This window comes from Papio anubis, chromosome 20, assembly GCF_008728515.1.
Source record: "Papio anubis isolate 15944 chromosome 20, Panubis1.0, whole genome shotgun sequence".
Lineage (NCBI taxonomy): Eukaryota > Metazoa > Chordata > Mammalia > Primates > Cercopithecidae > Papio > Papio anubis.
In genome coordinates, this window is record NC_044995.1 from 7,920,750 (window position 1) to 7,947,665 (window position 26,916).

Genomic DNA, 26,916 nt, shown 5'->3' on the forward strand with positions numbered 1-26,916 from the left:
ACTCGGGAGGCTGAGGCAGGAGAATCGCTTGAACCCGGGAGGCGGAGCTTGCAGTGAGCTATTGTGCCACTGTACTCCAGCCTGGGTGACAGCGCAAGACTCCGTCTCAAAAAATAAAAATTAAAAAAAAGAGTGATACAGCTTTCACGGTGTAAAATAACTTTCTTGGGATTTTCATTATATTCACATAAGTATCCTGAGGCAGGGCATGTGGAGAACTCAAGTGCACTCTATGTGTATGTTCCCAACTTTCTATTTAATTCCAAGAAAAAAAAATGGTTCTATCTTTCAGCCTTAAGAGTCTAATGGTGTGTTGTTATCGTCTGTTACAAAGTATAACCTACTAAGGTGGGATAAAACTATGTTGGTAGAAAGAACATGATGCATTCATAGTTATGCAAAAATTAGATTTTATTAATTAGCACACGAGATCTATGATACATTCTGAAGAAAACGGTAGCAAAATGTAATAACAGCAGTAAATGTGAATCCTAATTAGTAACATGGTATTGTGGTTTATCTTTGAGGTTGTGGTTTCTATCGTGGTTTCAATCTTGGCTGTACAACAGCGATGGCCATTCCATGCAGAAGGTAGCCACCATTTTCCCCTGAATTATTTCCACCATAGAATCAAGTCACTTATAACCCATTACGCTCCTCCCACAAATCAAAATGTCTAAGGTCTTGGTCAGCTCTTATTTTTTTTGAGACGCAGTCTCTCTCAGTCACTTAGGCTGAAGTGCAGTGGTGTAATCTCGGCTCACTGCCACCTCTGCCTCCCGGGTTCAAGACAGTCTCCTGCCTCCGTCTCCCAAGTAGCTGGGATTACAGGCACCCACCACCACGCTCGGCTAATTTTTGTATTTTTAGTAGAGACGGGGTTTCACCATCTTGGCCAGGCTGGTCTTGAACTCCTGACCCCATGATCCACCCACCTCAGCCACCCAAAGTGCTGGGATTACAGGTGTGAGCCACCACGCCCGGTCGTGGTCTGCTCTGTTTCATGGTCAGTTTGTAGGTCATCTCTTTCCTGTAACCCAAAGTGCCCTCTGTCAGGAGAACACCCTGAACACAATGAGGATGATGATCAATATCATCGTTTTGCATTATTCTCTGCCTGCCCCCATGCTTGGTAATTTGGGGCAGAGTCCTTATTCGTCAAAGAATTTGAATAGAAATGATCCTCATCTAATGCAGTGAGCCCTTCCATCTTACTGATTCTTTCCCAGACATCGCCATGAAAGGCAGGTAAGGAGGCATATCAACAGATTTCAAGGTTTAGGTTGAAAGTCATAAATCCTAAAATATAAAGTAGTAGCCTTGCAAGACACCTAAAATAAATAAATAAAATATTTTAAAATCTGGAGATAACCAGTGACTTCAAACATCCTGTAACCTTTAATACATATCATGTTGTGTATGAGTTTTAACACATTTGAACTTGCAGTTGTTCTACAATGTATATGAAAAGTTTATCAGCACTAGATTGAATTATTCCTCACATAAATCCTTGGATGTTTTACAGTTTTGATCCTTGGTTAATAGCTTCAACATGCACAAAATATAAAAAGATGTATATACATTTTGATATCTAGTGAGTTATGAGACCTAAATGAAGTCTCTGCCACATACTTAGGTTTATATGATTTCTCTTTAGCATGGACTCTGACATCAATGAATGCTTGAACTTGTGATGAAGGGTTTGCCATACTTGTAAGGATTCTCTTGAGAATGAAATTCTCTGATGCTGTAAGAGTTAATTGTGACTGAAAACTTTGCCACATTTATTATATTTGTATGGTTTCTCTCTGGTATAAATTCTTTGATGACTCACAAGATTTAAACTTTGACTGAAGACCTTGCCATACTAATTTCTTTTATAAGGTTTCTCCTTAGTATGGATAATTTGATGTCTAAAGAGGTTTGGGCGCACACTAAAGGACTTCCCACAATCACTACATTTGTAAGGTTTCTTTCCAGTATGGATTATCTGATGTCTAGTGAGGTTTGGGCGCACACTAAAGGATCTGCCACATTCATTACATTTGTAAGGTTTTTCTCCAGTATGGATGACCTGATGGGTAGTTAGGCTTGAATGCACACTGAAGGCTTTGCCACACTCATTACATTTGTAAGGTTTCTCTCCAGTATGGATGACCTGATGGGTAGTTAAGTTCGAATGCACACTAAAGGCTTTGCCACACTCATTACACTTGTAAGGTTTCTCTCCAGTATGAACTCTCTGATGACTCGCAAGGTGTGAATTATAACTGAAAACCTTACCACATTCATTGCATTTGTAAGGTTTCTCTCCAGTATGAATTCTCCAATGCCTTGCAAGGCTTGAAGTTTGACTGAAGACTTTACCACATTCATTACACTTGTATGGTTTCTCCCCAGTGTGAATTCTCTGATGAGTTGCAAGGCTTGAAGTCTGACTGAACACCTTGCCACATTCATTGCATTTGTAAGGTTTCTCGCCACTATGAATTACCTGATGGTTGCTAAGTGTTGACCTCACACTAAAGGCTTTGCCACACACATCACACTTGTAAGGTTTCTCTCCAACGTGAATTTTCTGATGTAGTGCAAGGCATGAATTGCGACTGAAGACCTTGTCACATTCATAACATTTGTAAGGTTTCTCTCCAGTATGAACTCTCTGATGCAGTGCAAGGCATGAGTTGCGACTGAAACCTTTGTCACATTCATTACATTTGTATGGTTTCTCTCCAGTGTGAACTCTCCGATGACGCGCAAGGTTTGATTTTTGACTAAAGACCTTGCCACATAGATCACATTTATATCGTTTCTCTCCAGAATGACTTACCTGATGTACAGTCATGTGGGAGCCATGATTCAAGGCTTTGTCGCACTCATTGTATCTGTAAGGTTTTTCCCTAATGCATGATTTCTGTTCTTGTGTGAGTAATGAAGAACAGATGAAATCAGTCCCATATTTATTAGAAATATGGGTTTTGACGGTAGAAGAAATTATTTGGGGTGCTGAGACTGAGGAACCATGGTTGACAGACTTCTCAACATGGTTACATTCATAAATTTTCCCTTCAGCCTGAAATTGCTGCAGTTCAGGGGGATGTGGTAGAAAGCTTAATCCGAGCTGATTTTTAATAGACTTGTTTTCTATACCACTTCTATCATGTTGGTCTCTTCTACAAGTAAGATTTTCTTTTGGGGCCATAGTCGCTTTGTTATAATTTCTTTCATTATCTCTCCACTGAGAGTCAAAGTCATATATTTTTTTCTTCATTTCCCTGAAGCAAAACTCTTCGATGTCATGTTTTTCATGTTGTTCCAATGTCACTGTGTGGAATACTTCTTCTCTGTCACTTTCCCGTTGCGGTGCTAATTCCTTGATCATACAGTTACGAGAGAGATCTATAAGAAATAAAAAACCACAGGTTTCCAATTAGAGACAGTATATACATATTTTATACTGAATAACCGAATTACACAAAAAGCAATATTTATACACAACAGAGTTATAAAACTTCCCAATCAAGATCTTTAATTTTTAGGAACACAAAGAAATCACATTCTTTAGTTAAAAAAAAGGGTGATTATATGTAATTCAAATGAACTCTAGGGAAGGACAGTTTCAAACATCCTATGACCAAAACACATTGTTCAAACCTATGTTAGCCCTGAAAGGAGTATTTTTTCACCTTGACAACAAAGTACACACCGATTGGCAGAAAATACATGGCTGTCTCATTATTGAAAGGAAATAAATATTACATTTTACCTAGCTACAGCATATTTACCGTGCCCATATACATGAAAAAAGTACTACACAATATATCATAATGGTAACTAAGCCGCAACAAACTTATGGAATAAGGTACATAAATGATAATTCTGAATTGCAAAACAGTAATAGCACTGACAAAATGAGAAAAAAATTAATAAAACATTGTTAAAAATAGCTAATTTTTCTGAATACCTGTTATGAAACTATCTGTACCCACCCAGATCAGGCATTTTTGACATTAATGAGTGATGCATGTCAGTTATATTGCATGAAACTTACTAAAAACCCATCATCTGTAAATCATAACAATTAATTAATAAAACACTGTAGTAATCCATGATAAAACCAACAAACAGCCGGGCGCGGTGGCTCAAGCCTGTAATCCCAGCACTTTGGGAGGCCGGCCCGGGTGGATCACGAGGTCAGGAGATCGAGAGACTATCCCACAGCAGCTAACATGGTGAAACCCGATCTCTACTAAAAATACAAAAAACCTTAACCCGGTGGTGGCGGGCGCCTGTAGTCTCAGCTACTTGGGAGGCTGAGGCGGGGAGGAAATGCGTGAACCCGGGGAGGCCCGGAGCTTGCAGTGGTGAGATCAGGCCACTGCACTCCAGCGCCCTGGGAGAACAAAGCGAGACTCCGTCTCAAAAAAAAAAAAAAAAAAAACCAACAAACCAAAAACTAGTAACTACACTTGTACAAAGTTATAGCCTGTAAATGATTCTCCTAAGAAAAAAACAAGGACTATTTCAGAACCAGCACACGACCTGTGAACTGGAATATATGTTAAGCTCTCTGACATTTGATGCATGAGGTCAGGTAAATACATAGCATTATAAAGAAGGAGTGAAGAACAAAGTCAGAAATCACAATTATGACTTCACACCTGCACTTATACAACAAACAGCCAGTCAATAAAGCAATTCCCTACATATGCATTGTCCTTTCGTGACCTAGTTCATCGACCACAAAACACACATAACTTGGCAAATTTATTAACTGAAATCAGAGAACACAGTGTTTAGAACGGACTGAAAAATAAAAACAAACAAAATAGAATGCAGTCTCTACGGTCTGAATATGTTGGCCCAAATTCATATGCTAAGGTCCTATTCCCTAGTGTAATGTTGTTACAGATGGGGCATTTGGGATATAATTAGGTCATGAGGCTGGATTACTCAAAAATAGGATTAATGTCCTTACAGGACGAGATGTAAGAGCTCGTTTTATCTTGCCCTTTCCATCATGTGGGACAGTCAGAAGATGGCTGGGGTAATCCAGGCAGCGGGCCTGCACCAGGAACTGATTCACCTGGCTCCTTAATTTTGACTTCCCAGCCTCCAGGTCTGGGAGATACAAACTTCTGTGGTTTAGTTCTCCTAGCCTATAGTATTTCTTTCTTTTTCTTTTTTTTTGAGACAGAATTTCGCTCTTGTCGCCCAGGCTGGAGTGCAATGGGGCAATCTTGGCTAACTGAAACCTCCGCCGCCTGGGTTCAAGTGATTGTCCTGCCTCAGTCTCCCAAGTAGCTGGGATTACAGGCGCCTACCACCATGCCTGGCTGATTTTTTTTTTTTTTTTTGAGACTGAGTCTGGCTCTGTCGGCCAGGCTGGAGTGCGGTGGCCGGATCTCAGCTCACTGCAAGCTCCGCCTCGCGGGTTCACGCCATTCTCCTGCCTCAGCCTCCCGAGTAGCTGGGACCACAGGCGCCCGCCACTTCGCCCGGCTAGTTTTTTGTATTTTTTAGTAGAGACGGGGTTTCACCGTGTTAGCCAGGATGGTCTCGATCTCCTGACCTCGTGATCCGCCCGTCTCGGCCTCCCAAAGTGCTGGGATTACAGGCTTGAGCCACCGCGCCCGGCTGCCTGGCTGATTTTTGTATTTTTAGTAGAGATGGGGCTTCACCATGTTGGCCAGGCTGGTCTCGAACTCCTGACCTCAGGTGATCTGCCCACTTCAGCCTTCCAAAGTGCTGGGATTTCAGGTGTGAGCCACCGTGCCTGGCCCGCCTGTGATATTTCTTATGGCACGATGAGTTATATAAGACAGAAAAAGGACAATCTCATCACAATCATCAGAGAAGGTTGATCAATCTTATTAAATAAAGAAACTTTGGGACTTTACTATAAGACATGCAATATTCCAAGTAATCACACACCACCACCTTGTTTTAAAAACTTTCAGGTAAATTGTTATTATTTTTCAAATAAAGACATTAGGCCCACAGTATTCATGTATCTAATCTCAATTTTTACAGAAAATAAGAGAGAAAAACAGGACTAAATCCTGGGCCACAAGGCTCAGACTTTTTTTTTTTTCCTTTTTGAGACAGAGTCTCACTCTGTCGCCCAGACTGGAGTGCAGTGGCATGATCTCGGCTCACTGCAACCACTGCCTCCCAGGTTCAACCAATTCTCCTGCCTCAGCCTCCCGAGTAGCTGGGATTACAGGCACCTGTCACCATGCCTGGCTAATTTTTTTTTTTATTTTTAGTAGAGAAGGGGTTTCACCATGTTGGCCAGGCTGGTTTCAAACTCCTGACCTCAAGTGATCCGACCACCTTGGACTCCCAAAGTGCTGGGATTACAGGCGTGAGCCACTGCGCCAGGCCACCAGACATGTTTTTAAGCACATGTCCAACCAGGCAGTACGGAAAACCTGGGTGGACATGTGCAGTGTTGAAAACTATCAGTCACGGCAAGAATGCACCCAGGCAAGGAGCACATGAAGAAAAGGAGATACAAGAGCTGGACTGTGTTGGTAATAGTGTTATTCAGTCAGCTCTCGTGGAAGGCAGCTATGCTCACCACTACACCACCAACACATCTAGTCAGTCAGCTCTCATGGATAATGGTACGTGAGTCATCACTTCCTACACATACTGATTTAGGCAGATCCTGACTTACAAAGCGGTTGAGTAGCATCTAGTCTTGCATACTGTAAGTAGTGTGGAGGGTGAAGAAGTCCTGTGGAAATTGGGGTGTTCAGGAATACAAAATCAATATGCTAAAAAGCAACAGTATATTCCATGCAGATCAAGGTATCATGTGAGGATAGGAGAGAGAAAGGGCAAGAGCACAGGGGAGGAATGGGAGTGTAGGAGGAAAATTTGTGCATGCATGTCTGTGGGATATAATTCCACTAGGACAGTTACAATTCTGACCTTGGGGCCAGGCGCGGTGGCTCACGCCTGTAATCCCAGCACTTTGGGAGGCCGAGGTGGGTGGATCACCTGAGGTCGGGAGTTCAAGACCAGCCTGACCAACATGGAGAAACTCTGTCTCTACTAAAAATACAAAATTAGCCAGGTGTGGTGGTGCATGCCTGTAATCCCAGCTACTCAGAAGGCTGAGGCAGGAGCATCACTTGAACCTGGGAGGCGGAGGTTGCGGTGAGCTGAGATTGTGCCATTGTACTCCAGCCTGGGTGACAAGAGCGAAACTCCATCTCCAAAAAAAAAAAGTATCTCAAAAAATACAGAATTTATGACTAAATGAAAAAGGTGTTCATTTATACCACATGTAAATGTACAAGATGAAAGTAGTAGTGGCTTAAACAAATGACACTGGACTTTAAAAACCGAGGCATTACAGCGGTGTGAAGCAAAAAAACAACAAATGAGAAGAAACCAAGGCACTATTCAGCTTCACAAGCTCCCTCCACAAGATGTGATGTGTCAACGCTGTATTTGTTGTAGGTTTGAATCTACAACAAATTGAACCCAGGCTGAACAAAGGTTTGTTGATGAGAATGAACAATGGAGCACACAGGATGGAAAATGAACAAATACGGCGTGAACAATAGTTTAGTCAAGAGCCTCACACATATGATGCTGTGAACTTGGACAATGTCATCGCTAGGAGAACATCCCACACCGACTGCTGGCTTAGGGAAGATGATCATTAGTTTATGTGTCCAGCACAGTCACAGTGCCCTTCAGATACACTTTTGTGAGGCTCCTCAAAACTCGAAGGACAGCTGGAAACACTTGTCAATCAGGCTCGCCTGATATTTTGTATCCCATATCCTGGGCCATGCTGACAATTCTGCTCAGCGCTTTAAGGGGCATCTCTACATGTAGCAGGAGGCTATTCAATTATATTAGTCAAAGAGTTTTCCCTCACAAATTTCCTGTTATCACATAAACACCCTCCATAAGAGACTCCAGGAGAAGGTATGCATAACCTATAGGTTGGTTATCACAGCAGGAATACAAATGACAGACCCTAGGGGGGTGTATATCAAAAGCCGGGTTTTGTTTTGTTTTTGAAATGGAGTCTTGTTCTGTTACCCAGGCTGTAGTGCAGTGGTGCCGTCTCAGCTAACTGCAACCTCTGCCTCGTGGGGTCATGTGATTCTCCTGCCTTGGCCTCCTGAGTAGCTGGGCTTACAGGCACACGCCACCACGCCTGGCTAATTTTTGTATTTTTAGTAGAGACGGGGTTTCACCATGTTGGCCAGGTTGGTCTCGAATTCCTGATCTCAGGTGATCCACCTGCCTTGGCTTCCCAGAGTGCTGGGATTACAAGGCATGAGCCACCGTGCCCAGCCATGCCTGGCTAATTTTTGTATTTTAGTAGAGATGGGGTTTCACCATGTTGGTCAGTCTGATCTTGAACTCCTGACCTCAGGTGATCCACCCACCTCGGCCTCCCAGAGAGCTAGAATTACAGGCGTGAGCCACCGCACCTGACCCAAAGTCGGTTTTCAGAGGAAAAATTATGCAAACTTAAGAGAAAACAAAATCAGGAAGAGCCAAGGTTTTTCTACATTCATATAGTAGTGAGACCAATGGAAAAGAGAGAAAAATACAACATATGAAGCTGGATTTTGAAAGACCTTGAGATGGGATTGTCTGCTCTGCCTATAGATGGATCCTAAGCTAAGAGCCTGAAAGACTAAGATATACTCCCTGTGTAGGACAGGGGATCCCAGTGAAGACCTGTCAACTGTTCTTACAGTTCTGCTGAGTAACAGTCTCAGAAGATCCAACCCCCTCCCCGGGTCCACACACCCATGAACTGTAGCAAAAGCAGAAGAGAAGAAATGGCTGAGGGATCACAACAGGCACAAAGGGCTTGAGACAGCTCCTTGCAGCTCCCAGGGCCTCAGATGCAAAGGAGGAGCAGCCAGTGTTTCCCATCTCCTGCGCAGGTCTTCCAAACACCGGAAATGAGGTGGAGCATAGACAGTTCCAAGCATCAGGACTGTGGAGGCCTCAGCTCTGATCTATATGGAAAGCGAACTGAGCATCAGGTGGGCATCAAGAACAGGAGAGACTGGCAGGGCACAGCAGCTCAAGCCTGTAATCTCAGCACTCCGGGAGGCCGAGGTGCGTGGATCACCTGAGGTTGGGAGTTTGAGACCAGCCTGACCAACATGGTGAAACCCCGTCTCTACTAAAAATACAAAATCAGCCAGGTGTGGTGGTGCACGCCTATAATCCCAGCTACCCGGGAGACTGAGGCAGGAGAATCATTTGAATCCGGGAGGCGGTGGTTGCGGTGAGCTGAGATTGCGCTATCACACTCCAGCGTGGGCAACAAGAGCGAAACTCCGTCTCAAAAAAAAAAAGAACAGGAGAGACCAAGGGAGAAGCAGACCCTTGTGATATGGCCCCTCCTGGACCCCTCAGAGTAAAGGAGCCAGAGAGTTCACGGAAGTCAGAGGGCAATATTGTCCATCATAATAAGTACTTCCACTTGTCTCTGTTTGAGCTGCAGCCCCCACTGGACAGCGAAAGGATCATCCATGACACGTCTCAAGGGCAGAGGCAGAAGTAGGGGAAGTTTAAAATTTCCTCTAAGAGCTCACAGGATATAAACATTTGTTTTCCTATAGAACTCTCCCACTGGCTGAGAGTTTCCAAACATAATTTAATGGTGTGGCTTCTTCTCCCCGCATCTGAGGTCTTACCTATTTTCACACCTTTGATCCATTCCCACCCTTTTGGTTTTCTTGCTATTTGCACTTGGCTTTCCATGGTCCAGGGCTCTTTCCTGTGCTCCCCACATGAGATAATATTCTGGTCAAGAAGAGAATTTCCTGCTTATGAAATGAATGGAACATGATGTGCTGTGGCTTTTCAAGAATCTCAGCCCTTTGCTTGGATAAGAAGAGAGAATATCACAGATGGATCTAGGAAAATATTTCACAAATTCTTTCACTGAATGCCTACTCTGAATGCTTAGGGAAGACTGTAATATGCAAATATCTAGCTCCCCTCCAAGAACTACTGAATCAAAGTACAGGGGTAGAAAACAAGAAGTGAGTATTTCAGAAGTCTACTATAAGCTTTCATGGATACTTCAGCTCTGGAACCACCACTGTTGTATCAGGAAGGGGTCAGAACATCTGGAAAAGGGGGATGGTTGAACCCCAGAGTCCACATTATGGAGCTTTTCATTTCAGAGTCAACAAGGCCTCAAACTCAGTCAGGCAATGCAGGGGCTCCCAAGAGGCACACAAGGGAAAATGGCACGATACCAAGGGCAGATTTTGACTTCTGGAAGAAAATAATCCTCACCCAGGGAGACCAGGTTCCTGTAGTTCTCCAACATCACGTCCCTGTATAAAGTCCTCTGTGTAGAATTCAGGCATTTCCACTCCTCTTGAGAGAATTCGATGGCCACGTCCCTGAATGTCAACCGTCCCTAAAATAATAAACACATTTCACCAAGGGGTTATGAAGGGAGTTACCATCTTCACACAAAATAAGAATAAAAGAGAATTTTAAGTATAGATTTAATTGAAGTGTGTGTTCTGGTTCTGATAAACTCACACTAAGGTATTTTTGAGTATACATCTCTTCCTAATTGTGCTTTTTTCTCTCTCTCTCTCTTTTTCTTTTTTTTTTTTGTTTGAGACAAGGTCTCGCTCTGCTGCCCAGGCTGAAGTGCAGTGGCATGATCATGGCTCACTGCAGACTCAATCTCCCAGGTTCAAGTGACCCTCTGACCTTAGCTTTCCAAGTAGCTGGACTATAGGCATGTGTGTACAAAGTACATTTGAAAACTTCCATGATGAACTAGGGATCAAGCAGAAGAAAAAAATTCAGAACTTGAAGACAGGTCTTTTGAAATAAACGAGTCAGACAAAAATAAAGACAAAAATAAAAAAGAATGAACACAGCCTATGTGACATATGGGGCAGGCACCATAAGGTGATCAACTATTTGAATTTTTGGTGTCCCAGAAGGTGGAGAGAAAACGAAAAGGATAGAAACCTATCTAATGAAATAATAACCAAAAACTTCCTAAGTGTAGTAAAAGGTTTAGATACCTAGATACAGGAAGTTCATAGATTCTCAAAGAGAGACAATCCAAAAATGTCTTCTCCTTGGCACATTATAGTCAAACTGTCAAAAGAAAAAGAAAGAGAATTCTAAAAAAAAAAAAAAAAAGCAAGAGAAAAGCATCTGGTCACTTACACAGGGTGCTCCATAAAACAGGAAATTTCTCAATGGAAACCTTACAGGCCAACAGAGAATGGTATGATATATTCAATGTGCTGAAAATAATAATAAAAAAAACCCCTGCCAGCCAAGGATACTATACTCAGCAAAATTATCCTTCATAAAAAGGAGAAATAGTCTTTCCCAGAGGAGCAAAGGCTTAGGGAATGCTTCACCAGTAGACTGGTCCTACAAGAAAGGCTTAAGGGATCCTTACATCTAGAAGCAAAAGGACAATATTGGCCATCATGAAAACACACAATACTATAAAACCCACTGTCAGAGCTAACATGCAAGTAAGGAAAGGAGTCAAATGTAAATGTTACCACTATAGAAAACCACCAAACCACAATGAAAAACAGTTAGACAAAGAAAGGAGCAAAGAACATACAAAACAACCAGAAATCAATGAACAAAGTGACAGTAACAAGCCCTTGCATGTCAATAATGAACTTAACGTAAATGGTTTAAACTTTCCACATAAAAGATATAGACTGGCTAAACTGATACAAGCATATAACCCAACTATGTGCTACCTTTAAGAAACTCATCTCAGCCAGGTGTGGTGGCTCACGCCTGTAATCCCAGCACTTTGGGAGGCCGAGGCGGGTGGATCACAAGGTCAGGAGTTCGACACCAGCCTGGCCAAGATGGTGAAACCCCGTCTCTACTAAAAATAAAAAATCAGCCGGGTGTGGTGGCACGCACCTGTAGTCCCAACTACTCGGGAGGCTGAGGCAGGAGAATCCCTTGAACCTGGGAGGTGGAGGTTGCAGTGAGCCGAGATCGCACCGCTGCACTCTAGCCTGGGTGACAGAGTGAGACTCCATCTCAAAAAAAAAAAAAAAAAAAAAGATTCCGTCTCAAAAAAAAAAAAAAAAAGAAACTCAAAGAAACTCATCTCAACTGTAAAGACACAAATAGACTCAAAGTGAAAATATGAAAAAGGTATTATATGCAAATGAAACCAAAAGCAAGCAGGAGTACCTCTACTTAACAAAATGAACTTTAAGTTAAAAACAGTAAAAGAGATGAAAAAGGTCATTATATACTAATAAAGAGATCAATAAGAGGAATATAACAATTCTAAACATATATGCACCCAACACTGGAGCATCCAGACATATAAGGCAAATATTATTAAAGTGAGAGATATACTCCAAAACTAATAATAGGGATTTTAGCATTAGACGGCTGATTTAGACAGAAAATTAACAAACAAACACTGAATTTAAACTGCAATTTAGACTAGCCAGACCTAAGAGATATTTACAGAACATTTCATCCAACAAGTACAGAATATATATTCTTTGCATCAGCATATAGAACATTCTCCAAGACAGACTATATATTAGAACGCAAAACAAGTCTCAACATATTTTTAAAATATCAAAATCTTTTTTTTTTTTTTTTTTTGAGACGGAGTCTGGCTCTGTCGCCCAGGCTGGTGTGCAGTGGCCCGATCTCGGCTCACTGCAAGCTCCGCCTCCCGGGTTCCCGCCATTCTCCTGCCTCAGCCTCCCGAGTAACTGGGACTACAGGCGCCCGCCACCTCGCCCGGCTAGTTTTTTTGTATTTTTAGTAGAGACGGGGTTTCACCATGTTCGCCAGGATGGTCTCGATCTCCTGACCTCGTGATCCGCCCGCCTCGGCCTCCCAAAGTGCTGGGATTACAGGCGTGAGCCACCGTGCCCAGCCTAAAATATCAAAATCTTAATAAGTATCTTCTTAGAACAACAATGGAATAAAATTAGAAATCAATACCATGAGAAACTTTGAAAACTGTACAAATACATGGAAATTAGACAGCATGCTCCTAAATGACCATTGGATCTAGGAAGAAATTAAGGGGGAAATTAAAAAAAAAACTTGAAACAAGTAAAAATGAAAACACAATATGTCAAAACCTATGGAATACAGCAAAAGCAACGCTAAGAGAGAAGTTTATAGTAATAAACACCTACATGAAAAAAGTAGAAAAATTTCAAACAGGCCAGGCACAGTGGCTCACTCCTGTAAACCCAGCACTTTGGGAGGCCAAGGTGGGCGGATCACCTGAGGTCAGGAGTTCAAGACCACCCTGGCCAAGATGGTAAAACCCCGTCTCTACTAAAAATACAAAAATTAGGCTGGGTGCAGTGGCTCATGCCTATAATCCCAGCACTTTAGGAGGTCGAGGCTGGCGGATCACGAGGTCAGAAGATTGAGATCATCCTGGCTAACATGGTGAAACCCCATCTCTACTAAAAAATAGAAAAAATTAGCTGGGCGTGGTGGCAGGTGCCTCTAGTCCCAGATACTCGGAAGGTTGAGGCAGGAGAATGGCGTGAACCTGGGAGGTGGAGCTTGCAGTGACCCGAGATCATGCCACTGCACTCCAGCCTGGGCTACAGAGTGAGACTCCGTTTCAAAAAAAAAAAAAAAAAAAAAAAAAAAACAACAACAACAACAAAAAAAGAAACACCTAGATGGCAAACCCACAGCTAAAATCACGCTGAATGGAAAAAAGCTGAATGCTTTTCCTCTAAGAACTGGAATAACTCAAAGATGCCCACTGTTACCACTTCTATTTCACACAGTTCTGGAAGTTGTAGTCACAGCAATCAGGCAAGAAAAAGAGATAAAGGACATCGAATTGAAAAAGAACAAGTCAAACTGTCCTATTTTACAGATGATATTAATCTAAAAAAACCTCAAGGGCCCACCAAAAAATACTTAGTTCTGATCAATTCAGTGAGGTTGTAAGTTACAAAATCAATATACAAGTATCAGTAGTGTTTCTATACACCAAAAATAACTACCTGAAAAAGGAATCATGAGGGCAAAATCAAAGGAATCACAAAGGCAAAATCAATTTATAAGAGTTACAAAGAATTAAAATACCTAGGAATGGCAGGCTGGGCATGGTGGCTCACACCTATAATCCCAGCACTTTGGGAGGCAGAGGCAGGTGCATCACCTGAGGTCAGGAGTTCGAGACCAGCCTGGCCAACATGGTGAAACCCTGTCTCCACTAAAAATACAAAAGATAAGCCCAGTGTGGGGGCAGGCACCTGTCCCCCAGCTACTTGGGAGGCTGAGGCATGAGAATCGCTTGAACCCAGGAGGCGGAGGTTGCAGTGAGCCGAGACCAACCTGTGCAACAGAGCAAGACTCAGTCTCTATATATATATATATTAATTCTTTCAATTTGTGAGCATGAAATGTCTTTCCATTTGTTTGTGTCCTCTTGAATTTTTTTCATCAGTATTTTGTAGGGTTCTTTTTTTTTTTTTTTTTTTGAGACGCAGTCTCTCTCAGTCACCTAGACTGGAGTGCAGTGGTGTAATCTCAGCTCACTGCAACCTCTACCTCCTGGGTTCAAGGGATTCTACTGCCTCAGCCTCCCAAGCAGCTAGGATTACAGGCATACACCACACCTGACTAATTTTGTATTTTTTTTAGTAGAAATGGGGTTTCTCCATGTTGGTCAGGCTGGTCTTCAACTCCTGACCTCAGGGATCCACATGCCTCAGCCTCCCAAAGTGCTGGGATTATAGGTGTGAACCACCGTGCCCAGCTGTAGGGTTCCTTTTGTAGACATCTTTTACCTCCTTGGTTAAATCCATTCCTAGGTTTTTCTTCTTTTTTTTTTTTTTTTTTTTGAGACAGAGTCTTGCTCTGTCCACCTAGGCTAGAGTGCAGTGGTGTCATCTCGGCTCACTGCAACCTCCACCTCCCGGTTTCAAGCAATTCTCCTGCCTCAGCCTCCTGAGTAGCTGGGATTACAGGTGCCTGCCACCACACCTGGATAAGTTTTTGTATTTTTTTTTTTTTTTTTTGAGGCCGAGGTCACAGAACTCCTGTGACGGTGGGTGCGGTGGCCGGATCTCCAGTTCACTGCAAGCTCCGCCCCGGTTCCCGCCATTCTCCTGCCTCAGCCTCGAGATGCTTCTGGGGCTACAGAGCGCCGCCACCCGCGCCCGGCCCCAATTTTTGTATTTTATTAGAGATGGGGTTTTGCCGTGTTATGGGATGGTCTCGATCCTCCTGACCCGCCGGTCACCAGCCTCGGCCTCCCAAAGTGCTGGGATTACAGGCGTGAGCCACCACGCCCGGCAAGTTTTGTATTTTTAATAGAGACGGGGTTTCACCATGTTGGCCAAGCTGGTCTCGAACTCCTGACCTCGTGATCTGCCCGCCTTGGCCTCCCAAAGTGAGAATTAATATTGTTAAAATGACCATAGTGCCCAAAGAATTTACAGATTCAATGCAATCTCTATTGAAATACCAATGTCATTTTATTAAAAACAGAAAAATGAATCCTAAAATTTGTATGGTATCAAAAAAGAGCCCAAAGAATCAAAGCAATCCTGAGTAAAGCTGAAGGCATCACTCTACCTGACTTCAAAATGTATTACAAGGCTATAGTAAACAAAAGAACATGGTATTGGTATAAAAACAGCCACACAGACAAATGAAACAAAATTGTGAACCCAGAAATAAATACATGTACTTACAGCCAAATGATTTTTGACAAAGGCACCAAATACATACACTGGGGAAATGACATCCTCTTTAATAAATGGCGCTGGGAAAATTGGATATCCATGTGTAGAAGAATGAAATTGGATCCCTATATGGCACCATATACAAAAATCAACACAGATGCATTAACAACTTAAAAATAAGACCCCCAAAATATAAAACTACTATAAGAAAACAGGACAAACACTTCAGGACACTGGTCTAGACAAAGGTTTTATGGCTAAGACCTCAAAAGCGTCAATGGCAAAAACAAAGATAGATAAATGGCACTATATTAAATTTAAAAGCTTTGCATAGAGTGAAGAGGCAACCTGTTGAACAGGAGGAAATATTTGTAAACTATTCATCTGACAAAGGACTAATATTCAGACCGTACAAGGAACTCAAACAGTTCAAAAGTAACAAAGAAATAATCCCATTAAAACTTGGGCAAAGGACAGAAGAGACCTTTCTCCAAAGAGGACATACAAATGGCCAACAGATGTATATAAAAAATGCTCAACATCAGTAATCATCAAAGAATGAGAAAAGCACAGTATCATCTTATCCCGGCTATTACTAAAAAAGACTATTAAAATACTATTACTAAAAAGACTATTACTGGCTATTACTAAAAAAGACAAAAAAAAATAACAGATGCTGGTGAGGAATATGGAGAATGGGTAACTCTTACACACTGCTGGTGGGAATGTAAATTAGTATAGCCATTACAGGCCAGGCGTGGTGGCTTACATCTGTAATCTCAGCACTTTGGGAGGTCAAGGCAGGCAGATACCTGAAGCGAGGAGTTCGAGACCAGCCTACTCACTATGACAAAACTCACCACCCCCTGTCTCTACTAAAAATACAAAAATTAGCTGGGTGTGGTGGCGGGCACCTGTAATCCCAGCTACTCAGGAGACTGAGGCAGGGAGAACTGCTTGAACCTATGAGGCGGACAATGCAGTAAGCTGTGATCGTGCCACTGCACTCCAGCCTGGGCAACAGAATGAGACTCTGTCTCAAGAAAATTAAAATAAATAAATAAATAAATTAGTATAGCCATTATGAACAGTATGAAGACTTCTCAAAAACTAAAACTAGAACTACCACATAATCCAGCAATCCCATTACTGGGTATTTATCAAGGAAGAAGAAATCAGTATATCAAAGGGATACTGTACTCCCATGTTTACTGCAGCACTATTCACAATAGCAAAGATATGACATCAACCTAACTATCTATCAGCAGGTGAATGGATAACGAAATGTGGTATATTCAGCCATAAAAAAGAATGTAGCAACATGAATGGAACCGCTGGTCATTATATTAAATGACATATGTCAGGAACAGAAAGGCAAATCTCACATGTTGACACTCACTGGTAGGAGCTAAAAAAAGTTGATTGCATGGAGGTAGAAAGTAGAATGGTAGTTATCAGAGACTGTGAAGGGTGTGTGGGTGGGTGGGGGCAGGGAGGACAAAGAGAAGTTGGTTAATGAGTACAACTATAGTTAGAAGGAATAAGTTCTAATGTTCGACAGCATTGTAAGGTGACTACAATTATCAACAATGTATCGTATATTTTCAAAACAGCTAGAAGAGAGGACTTGAAATATTCTCAACACTTAAAAATGATAAATAATCAAGGTAATAGACACCTCAAATACCATTACTTGATCATTACACATTCTATGACACATGCAACAAAATATCACATCTGCCCCTTAAATATGAACCAATATGATGTATTGACTTGAAAAAGGAGCAAGCAGCCGGGCGCGGTGGCTCAAGCCTGTAATCCCAGCACTTTGGGAGGCTGAGACGGGCGGATCACGAGGTCAGGAGATCGAGACCATCCTGGCTAACACGGTGAAACCCCGTCTCTACTTAAAATACAAAAAAATTAGCCGGGCGAGGTGGCGGCGCCTGTAGTCCCAGCTACTCGGGAGGCTGAGGCAGGAGAATGGCACGAACCCGGGAGGCGGAGCTTGCAGTGAGCGGAGATCGCGCCACTGTACTCCAGCCTGGGTGACAGAGCGAGACTCCGTCTCAAAAAAAAAAAAAAAAAGAAAAAGGAGCAAGCTATCCTTGTTCCTTAATATGAAAACATGTAAATATTCACAACTTGCAGGATAAAATACCCCAACAAAACATTTACTGAAAATTTTCTTCTAAAATCTCACAATGATTAAACACATTTCAACAGGGCTTGAACTGTCTCTTCACACAGAACTGACAATAGTGGCTCACCACTGAGACGTGTGCGAGGGTGAATAGTGGCTCACCATTGAGACGTGTGCGAGGGTGTAAGGCTTGACAGGAAAAGGGATGCTCTCTATCTAAGCACCTAAATGTGTCTCTACTGAGAGTTTCACCATAAAACAAATATATACATCGTGTGATGTTTAAAATAAAAGCAGCATAACACTTAATAATAATAGATATCATAAGAATATGGCTATATCCTCTTCAGTGAAAAAGGAGTTCTGCTCTGATATCTGAGCAAAACCGTTACCATTTTTGCCTAAAATATCTGATGCCTAAGAGACCCTGCAGGAATAGCGCCATCTCCATGGTATGCAAATACTGAGAATGGTTTAAAAACTTGGCCGGGCGCGGTGGCTCACGCCTCTAATCCCAGCACTTTGGGAGGCCGAGGTGGATGGATCATGAGGTCAGGAGTTGGAGACCAGCCTGACCTACATGGTGAAACCCCGTCTCTACTAAAAATACAAAAATTAGCTGGGCGTGGTAGTGTGCACCTGTAATCCCAGCTAGCCAGGAGGCTGAGGCAGGAGAATCGCTTGAACTCGGGAAGCGGAGGTTGCAGTAAGCTGAGATCGCACCACTGCACTCCAGCCTGGGTGACAGAGCAAGACTCAAAAAAAAGTCCTACTCCTACAGCTGGCCGGGCACGATGGCTCACGCCTATAATCCCAGCACTTTGGGAGGCTGAGGCAGGAGGACCATACGGTCAAGAGTTCAAGACCAGTCTGGCGGCCAACCTAGTGAAACCCCATCTCAACAAAAATTAGCCGGGCACAGTGGCTGGCGCCTGTAGTCTCAGCTACTTGGGAGGCTGAGGCAGAGGAATCACTTGAACCCGGGAGGTGGAGGTTGCAGTGAGCTGAGATCATGCCACTGCACTCCAGCCTGGGCGACAGACCAAGACACTGTCTCAAAAACAAACAAAAAGAAGTCCTACAGTTACACTTTTTGTTGTTTTGTTAGACAGAGTCTCGCCCTGTCACCCAGGCTGGAGTGCAGTGCAGTGGTGCGATCGCCACTCACGGTAACCTCTGCCTCTCAGGTTCAAGTAATTCTCCTATCTCAGCCTCCTGAGTAGTGGAGATTACAGGCGTGTACCACCACGCCTGGCTAATTTTTGTATTTTTAGTAAAGACGGGGTTTCACCATGTTTGCTGGTCTCAAACTCCTGACCCACAGTGATCCGCTCACCTCAGCCTCCAAAGTGCTGAGATTACAGGCCTGAGCCACTGTGTTCGGCCTTACAGTTACACTTCTACATTGACTTTATGTTTCAAAGTCATTAAAGGAAAAAACGCCCTCTGGTACTGATGTCTGCATCTCAACTTTACATTCCATTCCAAGTCATTAACAGTCTGGAGTCAGAGACATACTGATACACTAGTTTTATCTGGATTACAAAATCAGGCACAAAATAGATCCCCTTATTGGCTGCCTTTTCCAGGATTTACCAGGTATTTGTCTACATTAATATGTGACTTTAGGCCAGGCATGGTGGCTCACGCCTGTAATCCCAGCACTTTGGGAGGCCGAGGCAGGTGGATCACCTGAGGTCGGGAGTTCGAGACCAGCCTGACCAACATAGAAAAACCCCATCTCTATTAAAAATACAAAATTAGCTGGGCATGGTGGCGCATGCCTGTAATCCCAGCTACTTGGGAGGCTGAGGCAGGAGAATCACTTGAACTCAGGAGGCAGAGGTTCCAGTGAGCCGAGATTGCGCCACTGCACTCCAGCCTGGGCAACAAGAGCGAAACTCTGTCTCAAAAACAAACAACAACAACAACAAAAAACATGACTTCCATGGGCAGCTTCTCTGCTTCTCTATTCCTGGGCCACAGAGAGCTGACAGTACATCCATATGTGGCCCCTGAACAATCCCTGCTGCCCGACAGCACTGACACCACGGGACCCTCACCCCGTCTCCATCCATGTCTGGGTGTGAGCCCTTCCCAGGACCATGCCCAGTGCAGCCTCTTCCCAAGTTCATGTCACTGGGTCAGAGTGAGACGGAATCTCAGTAGAGATGAGAGGGACTGAGGAAAGGCATGGGCGAATGTGAGCAAACGCGTCAGGCAGGACACTTCAGAGTCGGAGAAGATTTGCAGCTCCAATGCATTGTCTCCTGCCTTTCTGAAAGGAAGACGACAGAATGATCCACACAGAATCTTTCTTTACCTGAGTAAAAGCCATTCCTGACTCCTTTGCTCTCTTCTTCCGGGTTTCTTCCTCATGTGCCAAGAGTCTTTAGAAGTCAATGCTGAATAACAACAACAAGAAAAAGTGCTCTTTATTGCTCAAAAACAACACACCCCCTCTTGTGTGACAGGCACACACATACACAGGGAGGAGCTCGCCCTGTGCAAAGATGGTCCTCTGCTGCCCACTGCACCAGGGTGGTCCCAGGGACAAGAAACTCCTACAGGAAAACTCATACATGAGTCTTCTGACCCCTTTCTTCAGAACCCTCTCCCCTCCTGGAGAAGCTCGCACACACGCTGCAGCAGTGGGGAGCAGACCCAGCCCTGATCAACCGCCATGCAGAGCCCAGCCCCCTTTCCCTCTCTGTGGCTCCCAGGCTGAGCTCAGCCCTCAGAAATAGAGGGCGCAGAGCCTTGGTGCTCAGGGCTGGATATAGATGAGAATCATGCTGGGCACTGTATCATCAAGGGTGAGTCCCAACCTATGTGAATGGGAATCTCTGGGACACGGGTGCGGGCACAAGAAGTGTATCTGCAAAGTACCTCAGCACTTCCACATGAAGCCAGGGGTACGCTCTACTCAAACAGGGTCAGCCCAGCATAGCGCCCACCTTCTGACTCTGTTCTCCCCTTGGGACCTTGGGTTCATCAGGATCCAGACAGTGGAAGCAGAAAGAATCAAGAGAAGCATGCAGAGCAGGTGATATGGACCAGAGGAGGGAGTGAGGGTGCGGCTGGAGTGTTAAATGGGAGGTGGGTCACAGAAGTCCCCACTGAGAGGGTGATATCAGAACAGAAACCTGGGGAACGAGGGGTGTTTGCACCTGCAGCTGAGGGGTCAGCGAGTTCCAGCAGAGGGACAGCCCACGTGAAGGCCCTGAGGCAGGAGCAACCTCAGCCCAGGAACAGGAAAGATACCTGCGTGGCTGGAGCAGAGGAAGAGAGGAGGATACAGGTAGGAGATGAGGTCAGAGAGGTCCTGGGAGGGCAGATAAGACAGGGCAGATGCCTTCAAACGTTTTTCTCCCATATCTCAAAAGAATTTTGGAAATTATATATTTCCTCACCCATTTTAATTAAACATATAATATTTTCTTTATAAATTAACACAGTTACAATGTAGTATCTTATATATTTGAAGTCCCAGGAGATACATGGTCGCCCTCATCTGAGATGTGCAGGACTGCAGGGGAAGGCATCTAGGGAGTCAGGAAGTCACTTTTGGACACCTGAAAGTGGAGATACCTGTTAGATGTCCTAGCAGAAAGTTGAGGAGAAGGCCAGGCACGGTGGCTCACGCCTGTAATCCCAGCACTTTGGGAGGCCGAGGCAGGTGGATCACCTGAGGTCAGGAGTTCGAGACCAGCCTGACCAACATGGTGAAACCCCATCTCTACTAAAAATACAAAAAGAAATTAGCCGGGCATGGTGGTGGGCACTGGTAATCCATCCCAGCTACTCGGGAGGCTGAGGCAGGAGAATCGTTTGAACCCGGGAGGCAGAGGTTGTGGTGAGCTGAGATTGCGCCACTGCACTACAGCCTAGGCAACAAGAGCGAAACTCCATGTCAAAAAAAAAAAAAGAGGTTTATTTGGCTCATGGTTCTGCAGGCTGTACAAGCAGCACAGTGCCAGCATCTGCCTCTGATGAGGGCCTCAGGAAGCTTCCGTTCAGCGTGGAGGGTGAAGGGGCGCCAGCAGGGCAGATGAAATGGTGAGAGAGGAGGCAAGAGACAGAGAGAGGTCAGGCTTTTTGACAACCAGCTCTCAGGGGAACTAAGAGTCAGAACTCACTCCCTAGAGAATGACATCAAGCCATTCGCAAGCGATCTGCTCCCATGACACTCACCAGACCCTACCCCCAAGTTTGGAAATCACATTTCAACATGAGAGTTGGTGGGGCAAAACAAATCATATGCAAACAATTGCACATTCTGAGGCTATGAGTGGGGCTGGCGTCTGGTACACAACTGGAGGGTTAGCAGCAGCCAGGAGCACAAACAGACCATTCCCAGTCACTACCGAGTAGGGATCCCAAGCCCTGAGACAGGTGGGTGGGTAAATTGGAAAAGATCTCTTCCTTTGCTTCCAGGGGCTCAATAGTGGAAAAAAAAACAAGGCCTTTAAATGAGCAAAAAGAAGAAATAAAAGTTCCAGAGACAAGGTGCAGAATAGAAAAATAGGAGAATGGAAGAGGTGCGGGGCAGGAATTAATTGACTCCAGGAAATCTGGGTGTATGTTTTCTCCAGGCTGTGATCAGCTACACAGGGACAGAAGCAAACTAACAGAGTTGGATGTGGGGATGTCTGGGAGAAACACATGATTTCGTACACTTGACTTGCAAATCACGTAGTATCTGAAAGGGTCTGTTCATAACCAATTTTTATTTTTTTTTTTTTTTGAGATGAGTCTCGCTCTGTCACCAGGCTGGAGTGCAGTGGCGTGACTTCAGCTCACTGCAACCTCCACCTCCCGGGTTCAAGCGATTCTCCTGCCTCAGCCTCTTGAGTAGCTGGGAATACAGGCACGTGCCACCATGCCCAACCATTTTTTGTATTTTTAGTAGAGGTGGGGTTTCACCATGTTGGCCAGGATGTTCTTAATCTCCCGACCTCATGATCCACCCACCTCAGCCTCCCAAAGTGCTGGGATTACAGGCATGAGCCACTGCGCCTGGCCTTTTTTGTTTTTAAACAGGATCTTGCTCTGTCGGCCAGGCTAGAGTGCAGTGATGCAACCCTGGCTCAGTGCAGCCTTGACCTCCTGGGCTAAAGCAATCCTCCCACCTCAGCCTCTGGAGTAGCTGGGACGACAACAGGCACAAGCCACCACATCTGGCTAATTTTTAAATTTTTTATAGAGACAAGGTCTCACTATGTTACCTAGGCTGGTCTCAAACTGGGCTCAAGTGATTGTCCTGTCTCAGCCTCTGAAAGTGCTGGGATTATAGGTGTTAGCAACCATGCCTGCCATATCTCTATCATTTTAAAAATAAAACTGGGGCCGGGCGCAGTGGCTCACACCTGTAATCCCAGCACTTTGGGAGGCCGAGGCGGGCGGATTATGAGGTCAGGAGTTTGAGGCCAGCCTAACCAACATGGTGAGACCCCGTCTCTACTAAAAATACAAATTAGCCAGGCGTGGTGGCGCACGCCTGTAATCCCAGCTACTCGGGAGACTGGGGCAGGAGAATCACCTGAACCTGGGAGGCGGAGGTTGCAGTGAGGTAAGATCATGCCACTGCATTCCAGCCTGGGTGACAGAGCAAGCCTCCGTCTCAAAAAGTGCTGGGATTATAGGCATGAACCACCGTGCCCGGCCTCAACACTTTTAATGTTCCTTTAGAGCAAGGTTGTCCAATCCGCAGCCTAGGAAGGCTTTGAATGCAGCCCAACACAAATTCCTAAACTTTCTTAAAACATTTTGAGATTTTTTGCATATTTTTAATTAATTTATTTATTTATTTATTTTTAGCTCATCAACTATTGTCAGTGTTAGTGTACTTTATGTGTGGCCCAAGATAATTCTTCTTCCAATGTGGCCCAGGGAAGCCAAAAGATTGGACACCCCTGCTTTGAAGAGACACTATGTAGTGACAGAATCACTTTCTGCCCAGCTTTACTCTCCCACTCCCCCTTCCCCTCCCCCTGCCCCAATGCCAGGGAAGGGGAAGAGGATGACCTGTGGGATTAATGAGTCAAGTCACTTCCCTCTGCCTTAACAGGGATTGCAAGTGGAAGCTAACTTCTGATGCCGTAATTATAAAATGCACCAGCCTTAATAGGCAGGAGTTTTGCAATTCTCATCTTCATCCGTGTATTTTAAACTTATAAAGACAGAAATCAACAGGTCAAAATGTAGATAACACATCCAGTCAATTCACAACTCACCTGGACCCAGGGTCCTCCTGTTTCCTCATTACGGTGTGTTTCCCTCCCTCATTCCGTACATAGCTCTCATTCTCACCTTCTTTTTCTAGCTCTTTCCTTCCCCTTTATTTTCCCCCTAGGGTTCTGCTCATTTTGAGCCCCTCTCCTCTCCTGCTGTTTCTCCCCTTCTTTCCTCTATTTCTTCTCTTCCACCTGTTCTTTCCAGTCTTGCAATTTGTTTCACCTCATATTCCTCTTTCTTCCTAATCTTTTCATCGTCCCAATCTCCACATATTTCTGGCTCTTTGTTCCCCATTTCAGCGCCCTCTGTTAAATTCCCTCTTCCCTGTTACAAACCCTTGTCCCCATTCTTTGGCACCCCCAGATCCCAGGCCTCCCAGTGCTGTGGTTCTCTCTCTGCTCTCCTTGTCTTCGGCTGCCCCTTCTTTTTGTCCCAGCACCACACTGCTCTGTCTGCCCTGGCTCCAAATCCCTCCTCCTCTCTCCCACTTTCTATGTGAGGAGCCTCCCCCTTTGCTGCCACCCGCCCTACCTTGCTGTCCTTCATCTCTCTGGATACTGTGCGTTTTCTCGAAATGTGTCTAGTTACTTTTCTCTCCTTGCAACTTTCTTGGCTTCTTCTTTCACTCTTACTGTCTCTGAAAATCTCTAACCATCCTCTACTTTGCCATCTGTTTATTGGTTTCCCTCATTCTTTCCTCTGTCTCAGGTTTCCTACTGCTCTCTCTGTCCCTCTCCCGATCCCTTTGGCCCACACATTCACAAGAGGGTTTGGGGTAAGATGCCTGCATTCTGGAGGAGAGCATTTTCCAGGGAGTGGAGGGGGGCAGGTAAGAACACCGGGTGTCACAGGACAGGCCCTGAGCACCTCCCCAACGCGGGCTCAGGGGAGGCCTGGGGAGCAGCAGGGCCCGGCACGAGGAGGAGGGAGGTGGGGGGCGACAGCACCTTCGGACAGGGGTGGGGTCTGCAGGATCCCAGGACCAGGCAGAGCACGCGGGCTCTGGGGCGCTGCGCTCCAGGGGCCGACGAGGGCGAGGCTGGGATGCGCTCAGGACGGGAATCCACCTCTTGGGTGAGGACTTTAAAAAGCCCGGGGTTGGAGGAGGGGTCAGGAAAAGGTTTTAAGCGGGAGGAAGCAGCAAAGGGCCGGGGACAGGGAGCAGCCTCAGAGCGACTTCAACCCAAAGGGAAGCGATTCCGGACCCACACCGCGAGGCCTGTATTCACCTGGGATGGAGGGCGCGGTGCGGGGATTTTAAAGCCCGTAGCGACCCCGGGCATCGGCTGTGGAAATGGGAAACAGGGAGCGCAGGTTTAATCTACACAGAGGGCCACTCACGCTCAGCGCCGTCACCTTCACCCAACACGATCCGTTTCCGGGACTGTAGGAAACTGCGCATGTGCGGAGAGAAGAGCCCAGGCAGCCTGGAGGCGTGGCGTGGTTGGAGTGGGCGGGGCCTGCGCCGTTTTAAGGTTAAGAAGCAGAGTTGTGTGGGCCACTTATGTTGGAAACCAAAATATTTTCCACTTACCAAGTTGAAAACGGTTTATGGTAAAAGCATTTTGCCTGCAGGTTGGACCCGATCCTGCTAGGGAGTCTCCTGCAGCTTAGCAGTTCGGGAACTGGGATTTCAGTGGGGGATCCACAACTAGCAGTGGTTGGATCCATAAACGTTATTGAAAAACAAAAATAAAGTGTCTGGAATAACTCTACTGGATTTCAAGACTACCAATATAGGAAAGATAATAAAAACTGTGTGATATTGGGGCAATAAAAGACATGGATTGATGCAATACAATAAGTGAGTGCAAAAATAGCCTCCACAGGTACTTCCAACTGATTTTTGACAAAGTTACCGAGGGAATTGAAGGAAGGAAGAATTTTTTAAAACTGCTGAGGAGCTAACTTAATATCCATAGCAGAAAAGAAGTCATCTTTACTCAAACTTCACAAGGGTACAGACATTAGCTCAACATTGACCATAGCCTAAATGTAAAATATCAAACCATAAAATGGTATCCTGTAAGAGACTGAAAGAAAAAAATATTCACAGAATAAAATCGTAAGAATCAAGAGCTTGTTCAAAAATTCTTAGCCATGGCAGCAAAAGCATGATTCATTAAAGAAAAAAAATCAACTGGTATTTACCAAATTAAAAACTTAAGACAAGGAAAGAAAAGGTATTTGATATGGTTTGGATCGATGTCCGCATCAAATCTCATCTTCAAGTATAATCCTCAGTTGTTGAGGGAGGGACCCGGTGGGAGGTGACTGGATCATGGAGGTGGTTTTCCCATGCCGTTCTCATAATAGCAAGTTCTCAGATCTCATGGTTTAAAAATCTGTGATAGTTCCTCCTTTGATCGCTCTCTCTCCTGCTGCATGCAAGGCGTGCCTTGCTTCCCCTTTGCCTTCCTCCATCATTGTAAGTTTCCTGAGGCCTCCCTAGCCAAGTGGAACTGTGAGTCAATTAAACCTCTTTTGTTTATAAATCACCCAGTCTCTGACTGTATCTTTATGGCAGTGTGAAAATGGACTAATACAGTACTGAATAATAGAAAATATTTGCCTACCATATATCTGCCATAAAACTGGTATGTGGAATGTATAAAGAATTCTAGAATGACTTAAAAAAAAAAGCAAAATAATCAAATTAGAAAATAGATAGAACTATGAAGAGACATTTCACTGAAGCAGATATACTGAGATAAATGGGCACATAAAAACATTTCCAACATCACCATCCATCAAATCTCAGACCTCAGCATTTTCTGCTTTCTCCATATGAACCCCTGGATGCTGTCAGAGATAATG

At 44.5% G+C, this 26,916-nt stretch overlaps 1 protein-coding gene across 9 annotated transcripts; it reads right to left on the reverse strand.

Annotated features, from left to right (window-relative positions):
• Window positions 1-1,375: 1,375 nt before the first annotated feature.
• ZNF415 (zinc finger protein 415) lies at window positions 1,376-26,541 on the reverse strand. Of its 9 annotated transcripts, XM_017952973.3 has the most exons (6): window positions 24,099-26,541; window positions 20,186-20,267; window positions 11,058-11,133; window positions 10,303-10,429; window positions 9,693-9,881; window positions 1,376-3,399 (listed from the first exon to the last, which is right to left on the reverse strand). In XM_017952973.3, exons 5-6 carry the CDS (start codon window positions 9,757-9,759, stop codon window positions 1,868-1,870), a joined length of 1,599 nt encoding a protein of 532 aa, XP_017808462.1. In that variant the 5' UTR covers window positions 9,760-9,881; window positions 10,303-10,429; window positions 11,058-11,133; window positions 20,186-20,267; window positions 24,099-26,541; the 3' UTR covers window positions 1,376-1,867. The 9 variants fall into 9 exon arrangements, with proteins under 9 accessions (XP_017808462.1, XP_009193479.1, XP_009193477.1 ...); XM_009195215.4 differs by lacking the exons at window positions 11,058-11,133; window positions 20,186-20,267 and adding an exon at window positions 19,926-20,140 and having other exon boundaries at window positions 25,329-26,541; XM_009195213.4 differs by lacking the exons at window positions 9,693-9,881; window positions 11,058-11,133 and having other exon boundaries at window positions 25,441-26,541.
• Window positions 26,542-26,916: the final 375 nt, after the last annotated feature.

Bases quoted from the DNA above. Each gene is read 5' to 3' on its own strand.
- ZNF415 (XM_009195209.4), bottom strand. From the start codon at position 19,997: ATGAACTTGGGAAGAGGCTGCACTGGGCATGGTCCTGGGAAGGGCTCA. The intron at 10,430-19,925 runs GTGAGGGTCCCG...TTATTATTTTAG, and splicing joins CAGACATGGATGGAGACGGG to GGACGGTTGACATTCAGGGA. The intron at 3,400-10,302 runs GTGAGGATTATT...TATTTCTTATAG, and splicing joins CAGGAACCTGGTCTCCCTGG to ATCTCTCTCGTAACTGTATG.